The sequence below is a fragment of the Trachemys scripta genome, chromosome 3 (assembly GCF_013100865.1).
Source record: "Trachemys scripta elegans isolate TJP31775 chromosome 3, CAS_Tse_1.0, whole genome shotgun sequence".
Taxonomy (NCBI): Eukaryota; Metazoa; Chordata; order Testudines; family Emydidae; genus Trachemys; species Trachemys scripta.
In genome coordinates, this window is record NC_048300.1 from 68597912 (window position 1) to 68611629 (window position 13718).

General features: G+C 38.1%; 1 protein-coding gene across 3 annotated transcripts in view; it reads right to left on the reverse strand.

The window, feature by feature from the left end:
* Nucleotides 1-3082: 3082 nt before the first annotated feature.
* The window catches only part of SDCCAG8 (SHH signaling and ciliogenesis regulator SDCCAG8), a 151365-nt gene continuing 140729 nt past the window's right edge, over nucleotides 3083-13718 (reverse strand). The window contains exons 17-18 of one of the 3 annotated variants that reach the window (XM_034765009.1): nucleotides 10305-10431; nucleotides 3083-3459 (exon numbers count right to left, since the gene is read on the reverse strand). In XM_034765009.1, the coding sequence (XP_034620900.1) occupies nucleotides 3439-3459; nucleotides 10305-10431 (148 nt within the window). In that variant the 3' untranslated portion in view covers nucleotides 3083-3438. Of the gene's footprint in view, nucleotides 3460-8328; nucleotides 10432-13718 lie in introns of those variants that run through there. The other 2 variants (XM_034765011.1, XM_034765008.1) reach the window with 2 other exon arrangements.

Below are 13718 nucleotides of genomic sequence, written 5' to 3' on the forward strand. Positions count from 1 at the left end.
GGTCAAGGGGTAGATGGGCATTTTAGCAAGGCAGCTAAGACAGACTCATTCAGATAATTTTTCATGTTTCTACCTAAGCAAAGTTTTATCTTTAATAATCAACAGATAAGAGGTGTATCTTTGTGTATGCGCTAACCACATATGATCTCATCCTATCACCTTGTAACACTACTCATCTTTAGAGAATGGCACTTCAGAGGGAAAGGTGCACATTAAATACATCATAGATCTATTCTGCACCTTTTTCTAAAAATGTCTACACTGAAATAGTGATGATTTAAATGAACTAATTAGTAAATAGAGCATTGAATAGTTCTCTAGAAATGCCTCGTAGATGCAAACTGTGTTGATTAAAAATCTCCAGTATATGCCTCCATTTTCCTCTCTAATTTTCAGTTTGTGTTATCAATAAATACCTTGTGCATTTCTTGAAGTTAATGAGACGCCAGGGTTGTGCTTCGGGCTGATGGTTCCTCATGTGTAGGACAGGCCCTGTGGCTAGATCATTATTGCTTATGTAGTTGGAATGTAGTTTGCAGTAAATATCAATTAGTGAATTAAGACTTCACTCTGAATTGCATAACCTGTCTCAACAATTACCTTTTATCAAGTTTATTACAGACAGAGTTAATATTAACTGAATGCTGCCTGGAGTTTGGGAATTCCTGACTTCTGCTACCAGGGTTCGAAATAGACAAAAGAGAAATCTCAAAGTTGTGCTGAGAGAGATGGCTGAAGCATCTCTCTCTTCTGCTTGTCCTCAGCTGTAGTTTGGACTTGGACAGCAGTTGGTAGCTGGTACCTTGAGCCTTCCACTCATAGTACGTTTCAGACTTTGACTCCAGCTTGTACTGACTTCCATGACATGTAGTATGCCCTCTTATACTGCAGCCATCTTTGAGGAAATGTGTCATTTCTGTTTGGATTTTGGCAGTTTTGCACACAGCTTTGCTTTCCACACTAATCCAATACATTCCTGTTGCTAAAGGAACATTTATTCCAGTATTGTTTTATATTTTTCTTTTGACATGTCACGTCATGTTTATTTGTGGCTTCTTAAAGCTGACTGTTCTTGCAGGGGCCATGTGCTTCTCCTAGAGTACAAAAGTAAGGTCCTTCCTTACTAACTGCAGGGTCTATATGTTACACCTCAATGTACACACTTTGCTGCTACTGTTTGTACTGTCTACAGTAGAATTTCCTTATCTTGCTCCTGGTAGTGCATTACAGGCAAGCATGAAATGTAAAGTATTTATTTAAATAAAAAAACCTCTAAATTGGTAATTGAATTACCTCCCTGTAGCTTTAGAGTTTGACATTTCTTGATCTTGCTAGTTCTTTCATTAGATACAGGCAAGATCTAGTCATGTGGTTAAGGATATTAAGCAGACAACTATGAACCCAAGAAACCGTATTACTGTTGGTCATACTTAAACTGTTTATTTCCTTAAGTATATGACCCACAAGGATGTGAAATAACTACAAGAAACTGTTTTTGTACACTGTACATCCTTAGTATTTTTACACGTATATGATAGGGATGCACATTATTTTCCTTCGTACAGACAGCTTAAATAAAGCACTATGTCAATCTGCTACTTCTGTGTTTATTAATGCTGCTTTTGTTCTGAAGTTTTGTAAATACATATGTTGAAGTTTGCTGCAAATGAAGTATTTTTTATATCAGATATTAAATATATGTAGGATAAAATTCCTAGCTTGTGCCGTATAAGGTGGTGAAAATCTGCTTGTTTTAGTTTTTCATTGTATTGCAAATCAGACGATATCTCAAGTGTGAGAGTTAGTTTAAACATTATTGATCATGACATTTAGTACTTTTTTTTTTTAATTTCAGGAAGATCATCCAGTTTTGAAATCTGAAAGGCCCCCACCTAGTTTCTTTTTATAAAATATGTACATCATGATTTCCTTTTTTTATCCTGCATGGAATAATCGGATGGCCCATGTTACCTTGCTGTACAGTCTCATTGATAAATATACAACCTTTAATTTGACATCTTTCAAATACAAGTTGAAATCCAATTTCTGTCACTTAAAGTCAACATCTACTCCTGAAAAAAGCACCAAGCTTCTTATGACTGAGCTAAATGTAGCAATGGTTTTACTAGTTGTATTTAAAGAATAACATGTATGTTATTCTAAAGGCTTTGAATTAGCTTGGATTACTTTTGTCATCTAATGATTACATAGGCCTTTCTCTTTACGGAAGCATAGATCACTACAGAGTGTACTTTAAAGAAGTTTCAGGCTGGGATCAGAGTCATACAGGATCCTACTACCACATGGATTGAGGCGAATTTCACCCTCCTTACTTCCGCAGTTCACTTGAATATAGACTGATTGCCTGCATAAAGCTGGAACAAGTGAATTTCATCTTTAGAGAGATGCACCAAGCAAGTGTTCGTTCTGTAAGTACATATTTATTAAGGTTTCAGAGTAGCAGCCGTGTTAGTCTGTATCCGCAAAAAGAACAGGAGTACTTGTGGCACCTTAGAGACTAACAAATTTATTAGAGCATAAACTTTCGTGGGCTACAGCCCACTTCTTCGGATGCATAGAATGGAACATATATTTAGGAGATATATATACACACACACATACAGAGAGCATGAACAGGTGGGAGTTGTCTTACCAACTCTGAGAGGCCAATTTATCACTTCAAAAGTTTTTTCTCTTACTTATCAAGATAGCCCAGTACAGACAGGTTGATAAGAAGTGTGAGAGTATTTACTTTATTAAGGTATGTTAGTGGTTTAATCACCTAGGAAAGAATTTATCTGGTCCATGAAAGCTAATTTTTTAAAATTTTGATTTGAGTGTTAACTAAGAGCTCATGCAAATTACTTCATATTATAAACAATTAGCATTAGACTAGAACTTAATTGAAGAAATCTTGTACAAGGCTGTTTAAAGGAAAAAGTTTCCAGTTAGTTAGCTATATATCTTGAAAACTCTCTATGCCTTCTCCTTACATATGCTGGTCACCTTTAGTAATAAGGTGTTATAGGCCAAAATATAATTGCACAGCTTCCCCTTAAATTCAAAATGAGACGCACAGAAAAAAAATCAAGGTAAGTTTATTGGTATTTACATATGTAACAAGAGACACATGCTGGAATAAATTACAAAATACATTTAAAATATTTTCTTAAAAATTACACAAGCTAAATGTTAAATCCATCCTGTGCACCTGCTGTTTTAACTTGATCCTGAGCCTAACCCTTCACAGGAAGCACTTAGGAAAACTCACGTGCTGGAAGTCTTATTTCAAACTTTGGAAAGGTGTTTGCATTCAAAAAGTTTTAATAATTTAAATACAATGTGTGAAACAGCTAAAGTAAATCAACTGAACTTAACCAGCAAAAGTTTTCTTTCACTTGAAACATTGCTTTGGGTCAGCTTCAACCAAGTCAGCATTCAAACTGGTACACAGGGTAACTGAAAGATAAAGATAAAAAAATTGGATTATAAATAGCTTGTGTTTCATAGTTACTTGAATTTCTAATTTGTTTGTCTTGCTTCTTCCTGTGGTTAACTTCTCAGAAAAGAAGTTCATCAGTGGTTACGAATGTGGTAATACTATGTAAACAAATGCTGTTTCAAAGTTATACTTCCTGTGGACCTGCTGTCCTTGGCTTTTTCCAAGATCAAAAATCTTACAGGTAGTAAGAACAGAGCCATTTGATTCCTGAAAAACAAGATCTCCATGAGCTCTAGACATTGTTCATGTTTAGCAGTAAGTAAGAGCTCTTGCTTTAGGGCACGTCTAAGGTACTGCCCCATCTCCTTTCCAGGAAAGAGGAGGCAGGTTTGTGCCAGAGACTATTTACTGTGAATTGTTCAGACTGTAGATTAGTGTGGGCTGCTGTATCAAAACAGGAAGCTGCTTCTGTTCTGTTAAGAAACCTCTGGTGGGAAGACTAATTTGCAACTTTTCAGCTCTTCATAGCTATTGTGTGTAGGTAAACACTTGCATTTCAGTACTTAGTTAATGGTGGTCCAATGAACAGTATTTGAGCTGGGATACCTATCTAGAATGAAACTCTGAATTAGATTAAATTTTGATCAAAGATGTTTCATGTAAATTGAGAAAAAGGCCACTTAAATTTCTAATGTTCTGACAGCTATTCTATCTTTAGATGACTGAAGATTTTATTGAAATTTATAAGGTAATTAGGACTTGAGTTGCTCCTAGAATTCAGAGGGCACTGGATTAAGCAAGGAGAATTCTGCTATTTAAGAAGATGTGGCCTATTTATGGAAGCCAATAATCTGATAAACAAGCAATCTATTAAGGCAGCTGAGGGGAGAGAATAGTTATGTGCCCCTCAATACAGTGCCCGGAACTAACCTAAGGAACAATGTCAGAGGGGTCTGTTGCAATCCAACTGTTTTATATACTGTGTATATTATTCAACCTTTATATAGCATAACAAGGGTGGGAGCCAAACAGATTCTCTCTGATAATTGGGTATGGACAAAGCTCAGCATTATTGCTGGTTCTCCTGATTTGGGAGCAACAGGAGTTCAGAGCAGACGCCAGACTTTCAAAACTGGGAGCTTAAATGCCATGATTAGGTACCTACTTCAGTGGCCTTTCAAAAGTACTCAGCACTTTTAGAAATCTGGACACTTATGTAGGTTTGTAAATAGGGCCTTTGGACCCTAATTTGGGGCTCCTTGTTTTGAAGCAGTTTATTTGTAAAAGATATGCTATAGTTCAAACAGAAGTTAAGGACTTCATGCACAAATTACTGGCTGTAGTGCTATAGCTTGTCATATCAGACCAGATGATCATAATGATCCCTTCTGGCTTTAAATCTGTCAATGAAGATCACTGCCTCAGAGCAACTTAGACAGTGAGTGGTGTACCAAGCAATTGACAATATTTAACCCATTTGCAGTTATGTGAGAGACAATTGCAAAGCACATGCTTCGAATTTCATGAGAGGAAGAAATAGAAAGGGAAATCAGAAGGCCTGTTACTAATTAAATTTAACCTGTATCAGAGAGAGGGGATTGAGGAGTTAAAATTCTCTGCTGGGCTGTGGGACAAATCTTTTCAAAATAATTATTTCTAACTTGTGAGCAAGTTGCTATAATAAAATAACACAGTGCCACCCTCAGTCATAAGGCAACAGCTAATATTACTTGTAAAGTGTGTAGTTCATACTGACCACTTTCTCCAGCATTTAAAACCTCTTAACTTGTGATAGCTCCTTCTACAACGTGTTAAGCACCTGATTGGTACTAAGAGCCCTCAAATCCCATTCCTTGTGGTAGTTGAACAACTGGCAGGACTGGCCTTTTTGTTAAATCAGTAAAATAACAAGAACTTGTACAGAAAATGTAAGAATATTTCTGTGGAAAAGATTTTCAGAACACTCTAGGCCAGGCAGCATCTTTAACATTAGACACTTTTGTGTCCCTTGAATGCTAAGAATAAGGGAAATATTAACATGGGGTTAGAGTGTAATGGAATTAACTTTAAGGCAAATACCAAATACGGATGCTGAATGTAATATTCAGTTTTTGTTTTCCCCACTCGTGTAACTGGATTAAAATGTAACTAGCCATTTTAAAAAGTTGGATTGAATTTGCAGCACAAAAAGTAGTGTATACTTAGGAATATGAATACAGGTAGCTTGGCATTATCAGTACCAGTATGACCACGCTGTCCAAGAGTGAGATGATTTACATGTTGTCAAATTACATGTAAACTATGGCGGACAAGTGATTAAAAAAATTAACAGCACGATTAATTGAACTATTAAACAATAATAGAATACCATTTATTTAAATACTCGAAAATGTAGAAAACATCCAAAAATTATTTATTTCAGTTACAACACAGAATAGGAAGTGTACAGTGCTCACTTTATAGTTATTTTTATTACAAATATTTGCACTGTAAAAACTAAATAGTATTTTTCAATTCACCTAATACAAGTACAGTAGTGCAATCTCTTTATCGTGAAAGTTGAACTTACAAATGTAGAATTATGTACCAAAAAACCTGCATTCAAAAATAAAAATGTAAAACTTTAAAGCCTACAAGGCCAATTAGTCCTACTGCTTGTTCAGCCAATCACTCAGACAAACAGGTTTGTTTAAGTTTGCAGAAGATAATGCTACCTGCTTCTTGTTTACGTCACCTGAAAGTGAGAACAGGTGTTCTCATAGCATTGTTGTAGCCAGAGTTCCAAGATATTTACATGCCAGATGCACTAAAGATTCATATATCCCTTGATGCTTCAACCACCATTCAAGAAGATGTGTCCATGCTGATGACAGATTCTGCATAATAATGATCCAAAGCAGTGCGGACCGACGCATGTTCATTTTCATCATCTGAGTCAGATGCCACCAGGAGGAGGTTGGATTTTCTTTTTTGGTGGTTTGGGTTCTGTAATTTCTACATCAGTGTTGCTCTTTTAAGACTTCTGAAAGCGTGCGCCGCACCTCGTCCCCCTCAGATTTGGAAGGTACTTCACATTGGTATCTTCTTTGCATTTTGTCAAATTTGCAGTGAAAGTGTTCTTAAAATTAACAGCATGTGCTGGATCATCATCTGAGACTGCTATAACATGAAATATATGGCAGAATCCAGGTAAAGCTGAGCAGGAGACATACCATTCTCCCCCAAGGAGTTCAGTCACAAATTTAATTAATGCATTATTTTTTTTTAAACGAGCATCTTCAGCATGGAAACATGTCCTCTGGAATGGTGGCCGAAGCATAGAAGGGGCATACGAATGTTTAGCATATCTGGCATGTAAGTACCTTGCACCACAAGCTACAAAAGTGCCAAGCAAATGCCTGTTCCCACTTTCTGGTGACATTGTAAATTAAAGGAGGGCAGCAATATCTCCTGTAAATGTAAACAAACTTGTTTCTCTTAGCAATTGGCTGAACAAGAAGTAGGCTCTGAAGTTTTACATTGTTTTGTTTTTGAGTACAGTTATGTAACAAAAAAACTACATTTGTAAGTTGCACTTTCACAATAAAGAGATTGTATTTTTCAATTAACCTCATACAAGTACTGAAGTGCAATTTTGTTTATCAAAAATAATATAAGATGAGCACTGTACAATTTGTATTCTGTGTTGTAGTTGAAATGGATATATTTGAAAACGTAGAAAAACATCCAAAAATATTTAATAAATTTCAGTTGGTGTTTAGTTGTTTAACAGTGCAATTAATTGTGATTAATTTGTTAATCGCGATTGATAGCCCTAATGTAAACCTGTTCTTGGTTTTCAGGTATTTACCTCTATTTATATTAAATAAAGCAATTGCTACGATTTTGAAGAAAAAAGCAGTTTCTGCTATAAGATAACATACAAATTTGAATAATAATCGTAGGGACCAACCTTCAATCTTCATTTTAGACCACAAGACAAATGTCTTTTTTTCTACCTAAAACCTTATCTATGTAAAAATCTGCCCTAAAGTTTTAGTGACTAGTCCTTATTTCTCCTATCCATCCAGGATCCAACCTTGTCCCCATCAGCATCCATGTCTGAGCTTCATGCCTCTGTTTGCCTCATGAAATAAAGAGTTAGTGACATTTCAGTTGCACATATTCAAAGTTGCAAATAAAACATGCAACAATAAATTTAGCTGAAAGAGCACTGTGCACAACTAAAAATATCAGGCCAGACTTTCAAACAATCTGAACAGATACTGATATATCATAATGGGATTTAAAAGAATTATACATTGAGAAATGAAAGTGCCTATGGTACTGGGCATTTATGTTAAAAAATACTCTACTTACTGAATGAAACATTACTATCCATAACCACCTCCATCCCCCTCAAACAAACAAACAAAACCCGCAAACCCATGCCCCACTATTTTTTTTTTTATCTTCAAATAGCAACAATCACTATGTGCTGGTCTACACTGGGGGTGGGGGTGGGGGAATTGATCCAAGATACGCAACTTCAACTAAGCAAATAGCGTAGCTGAAGTTGAAGTATCTTGGATCAAATTACCTGGGGTCCAGACGGCTCGGGATCAACGGCCACAGCTCCCCCGTCGACTGCACTACCGCCGCTTGCTCTGGTGGAGTTCCGGAGTCGACGGTGAGCGCTTTCGGGGATCGATATATCGCATCTTAACGAGATGCGATATATCGATCCCGGATAAATTGATCCCAGATAAATCGATTGCTACCCACCAATATGGCGGGTAGTGAAGACGTACCCTAAGTAGCAGCACATCTTTGGGATTAGATGATCAAGGCTCACCTTGCACATTATGTACAGCTAAGATCAGCAATGTTAACCAGCACCATTATTGGTTACTATTATTTTTTTTATGGACATGGCAAGTATAGGTATTGTGATCAATTTAAATATGAAATGTGGCATCTCATGAAGTCTCAAAATAGGATCAGTAGTGCTATATATTCAAAATTATTGCTTTTGAACAAAATACAAGAAGCTGAAAGGAATTCATATTTATCTGGACTTAAAATATCCAACTTGTAATGAATTGTCCTTTGTTTCCTTAAAACATTTGCCTTGTGCACCATACAGTTCTGCTGAGCTATGTTCCTGTTCCCATGGATCCAATGTTGTTTAAAAACACTTCAGCTGGCTTATTGAGGTTCTTGTTTTGCAGGAATACATTTTTAAAAAGTCACCAACCTTCTTCCTTCCAAGTCTCCATGTTTCGATGCATTACTTCCTACTTCACAGAGGTGTTACAACCAATACATTAGACTGAAGTACTTTAAGATCTACTGATGAAAACTGCTGGGTGGTAGTGGTAAAAAGCCTTGACTGCAGCACCCATTCCCTATTTTAACAAATGCATCCTTTACAACTGCAAAGCAGACTTTCAGTGGTAACAATATTCAATTTAGTTAGCAGCACACCATCTAGAAGGTAGTCATGGTTGTGTACTGCTGCCTATCTGCCTTCTAACTGAGAGTCTTCCAGATCTCAGAGTCCTTAGTGGACCTCAGAGAGTCTCTGGCTCTCCTTGGTGCAGGGTTATTTCACTTTCTCTTAATGCAACACATTCTTCAGCTTCAAAGAGCTTAAACATGAAACACAGTGATTGCCATTAAATTTTCCAACAGATACCCTATAGAGGTAAATCTAAGGTAGCACAGTATTTTATTCTAGATATAGGGAAAACAGGTAACTCAGGTACTCTAGTCAGCATTAAAAAGACAACATTTTCCCATTGTTACCACACTGATAATGTGTGTGTTTTTTTCATTTAGTTCTAGGTTAAAGTATGCTGCTATTTGCCATGTATGCTCTAATACTAGCCTACTTTTTGGTGAACAATAGAATGATTAAAACATTGATTTTCCTTTCACGCTGCAGTTTGGTACTACAAATTCCTCTCTTGGTCCTGTTCATGTTAATGAAAGTCCAAATTTCGTGTCTGAACCCAGAAACTTGCTTTGTTCATGAGCCAGATGGCTTGGTATCACAGTGATACGGTCGAATCAGTTAATTTACTTAGTCACAGAAACAAAGGCTTAATTATGTGCTAGATTTGGAGAGTACGTTTAATTCAGCAGTTCAGTTACAGTTTAAAAAGTCATGATTCTTTTCCTCCTTCCTAAAGTAGTGAATGATTAAAGGGGCAGCATCCAACTTAAAAATCAGTGTCTGAAAAATGTTAACAGTATCTTGCAGACTGCACCCCTACATAAGTAAGGCCTTAATCCTGCCACTTCTTGTGCTAAGGTGGACTGCTGTGCCCATACAGAACCCCACTGGGTGGGGTTTTTGCACTGCAACAAGGGAGGCAAAAACTTTTTTTTTTTTAAAACAGGGAAATGAGATTGCAAAACCACAACCAGAGGGTGGGGGTCTCAGGTGTAGATATTATACCCTAAAACTAGAGTTTTCAAAATGATTACGTTTCAAGGTGAGAGGCAGTTCTACGTTTCAATACTGTACTACATGCTAATGCTGTTAAACAAGGAATTTTCTGTTGCCTACTATCATCTGATATGAAGGATGAAACAAAGATTTCTGATTGGAATTAATGACACAAGTAGTATTTGTTCTGCTTAGATGCATCTCACAGCATTTTCTTAATTGAGTGTAGGTTGAATCAGGGTGTGGGTACAACTTTAAACTGCCCTGCCATCCCTTTTAATCAATGTGTTATTTCTGTACTCTGAAGATTGTGTTTTATGGTGGTTTTCCTTCTTGATACAAGCCTTTAGCAAAGTCTATCTTTCTTGATGACTGCAGAACATTTCCCTATGATTTTCTGTGCTCTTGTTCCCAGTATTGGCATGATACCTGTGTTCGCAGGAACTGCACCTCCTCTGTTAGCATCTGCCTCTCTCTGAACAGCTGATTCTGTTTGTTGAGTAACTCCACTAGCTGCTGGGCAGTGGTTTGGCAATGCTTGTCAAGCTGGTGTAACCTGGATAAAACAGATGATAGGATACAGCAGGGCTCTGGAATTTACCACAAGGGCTTTGATATGAACCTGCAAGAGTACAATTTGTATATGACAGAGCTCAGCTTGGTCATCATGCTGGAGTAAACTCTTCTGCAGAGGATATTTAATATAGTTCATCTCCATCCCTTAAAGAAGAGCATTTTAAAATGTTTTCACTTTTCAATTAAAAACAGAACCCACGTTCTAGTATGTGTATTTCAGAATTGCATCTATCACATTCCTCTCCTACAGGAAAAGGAGTCAATGGTATATTACAGTTCCAGGGCTTCTGCCTTTGGAATGCAACAGAATCTGCATCGCTGCAAACTTCCTACATCAACACTCATCCAGACAGCTAATAAAATCCAAGCTCACCCATTGTGAGATACCAGATCCCACCCAACCATACTGCTTTTCACAACCTACACTGAGTCCCAATCCTCTTCACAGGAAGCAACATTGATTTAGCTTCTCCAAATAAGCCTGGTCTTAACTAAAGGGGGGGTGGGGGTGGGGGTGGGGGAAGAGATGTTTTGAAAGTGGTCAATGAACTTTGAATACAGTGAGTGGGATTCCTAGGGGAAGGGTGTAAACAGGGAGTAAATGAGATGGTGAAGAAGACTGAAAACACAAAAGCTTGGCCTGTAATTAGGGTTGGAAGGATTAGATTTTTGTTGGTAAATGTTGATTTCAACACATACACACAAATGGAAGAAAAAAAAATTCAGTTGCCGATAACTGAAACTTAGAGATAGGCAATGCATGAAAAATGCTGCTTCAGAACTTGCCAAGCGTATCGATAATAGAAAAAACAAGAACCCAATTTACAGCAAAGGCCCCCACCAGGGTGGGTGCACCTGGTAAGCACAGCAGTAGACAGGCCTCAGGAACTTTTTTAGCTTCAATAACTCCGCTAGCTCTACACTGCCAGTCTGTCAGGCGGGATGCCTGTCAGCGCCGTTTTCAGGGAAAAGTGAAAAAGGAAAAATCTGCCATTTCCTGCATTAAGGAAAGTAAAAAGCAAACAAGCTGGAAGTTGTATTTAAACAAATGCACATCACTTGCTCAAGTTCATGGATACTTTCCTGGGATAGTGTTCGGTAAGTTTTATGAAGAATTATGAAAACCAAAAAGCCTCAATAAAATACTCTAAATGACAAAGCAGATGAATAGAAGGGGATTATTATTTGCATTGCATCAGCTCCCAAAGGTCCTAATCAGAAAGGGGGCATTCCTGTGCTAGGTGCTGTATTAGGAGAAGACAGTCACTGTACAAAATGGATATCAGGAGGGAACAAGTTGCACGCAGGGCCACTATAACAAAGGTAGTAGCATCTGCCTACCTAAGGTGTGATACCTATATGGCAGGTGGTATCTGAAAGCAGACACGATACAGCTCAACAATAAAGTTGTGAGTATAGCCAGAGCATATGCTATTGGAAGTGTTACATCTACATTTACCTGGCCAAAATAATGCATGAAGGGCTTTCATATTGAGGTTAGACACTCAGAACCTATGTTCATGAAACACACAACTACCGTAGTATTCTGCACAGGAATACTAGTGCCGCATACAAACAGCTCCTCAGATAATCTGAAGAGCTCATATCCATTACTGTACTAGTGCTTGCAGGTTGGGTGCTGTGTGTTTGTTTTTTGTTCAAAGGAAAACATAAATGGACTCCTCTGTCATATCTGTTTACATTTATACAGCTGGGTGCCATTAACAACTGAACCCTTCCTTGGGTAGCACTACAGTGAAATACTGTGGTATCTCAGATGCCGCTATAGTAACTGGGAGTAAATGCTTACCTTCCAACTGGGGCCATTGTAAGTACAGTGTCTATTAACACCCAATATAAGAATGGTCCTACTGAGTCAGACCAAAGGTCCATCTAGCCCAGTATCCTGTCTTCAGACAGTGGCCACTGCCAAGTGTCCCAGAGGGAATGAACAGAACAGGTAATCAAGTGGTGATACATCCCCTGTCGCTCATTCCCAGCTTCTGGCAAACAGAGGCTAGGGACACCATTCCTGCCCATCCTGGCTAAAAGCCATTGATGGACCTATCCTCCATGAATTTATCTAACTCTTTTTAAAACCCTGTTATAGTCTTGGCCTTCACAACATCCTCTGGCAAGGAGTTCCACAGGTTGACTGTGTGTTGTGTGAAGAAATACTACCTTCCTCCCTAAACAATCAGCACTTTTGACAAACCCTACAAAAACAACCCCTTACCAGAGTGCATGGAAGGAGAAAACACAATTTTGTAAGAAAACAGATCTACATGCCCAGCTTTTAAAAGGTCATTAGACATTTATTTTTTGAATAATGATATCTTGGCAGTTCCTTGATGATCAAATGAATTAGGGGGGAAATACTGATAGAGATGTTGCTGAGATGGGTCTGACCCAACACCCCAAAGCCAAGCACCCCATAACACTGGGGGAGCTTGGAAACAGATCGGAACAGGAGAGCTGACCCCCACCTTAGGATAAACTGAACCAAAACCCTAGAAACGATCACCACCGAATGTAGATGAAGTTTAGTGGCTTGTGCCATGGATCCAAACTTTGTGGCTTAGGTCTTTTAATTCCAAGTTCTTCACAGTAGGGTGATTGTTGCTAAGGGCCTGCATATTTATTGTGCTAGGCTTGCAATTAAGCCTAACTTTAAACATGATTTTAATGGGACTACTTACACACTTAAAGTTAGGCATGTGCTTAAGTATCTTGGTAAATCAGGGCTCACATGAATGAAAGGACAACATAACCTAGGCTGAACTCTGGCTACACCCCTAAACTACCTCTAATGACAAACACGAGATGGAATTGAAAGTTTCTATGCAGTAATTCTGTCATGTACTTTATTATCTCTCAACTAAGGTGTAAAATAAACCGACTGAACTTACATACATCAGCTCTGCATGTGGCCACCTTGCAATATATACGCTTTTAGGAACTGCCCTGTTCAACTTTGGCATTAGTAAATGCTTCCTCAGCCGAGACTGAAAAAACCACTTTCTTCATAATAAAAGTTGCACAAAACCAGGTTAAAAAGAATAAGACAGTGCGAGAGGACTATGCCAAAACCACATTTTCCAATCTGCTATGGGCCATAATATGACACGCCCTCCCCCCCCCCCTGCAATATACTTCAATAGTGCTGCTGCACGGCCACATTTCAGATCACATGGTCCTCTTGGTGTGGACTATATTATCATGTATTTAGCAATGTCTATTATCATGTTAGCCCATGTGCACATGGAG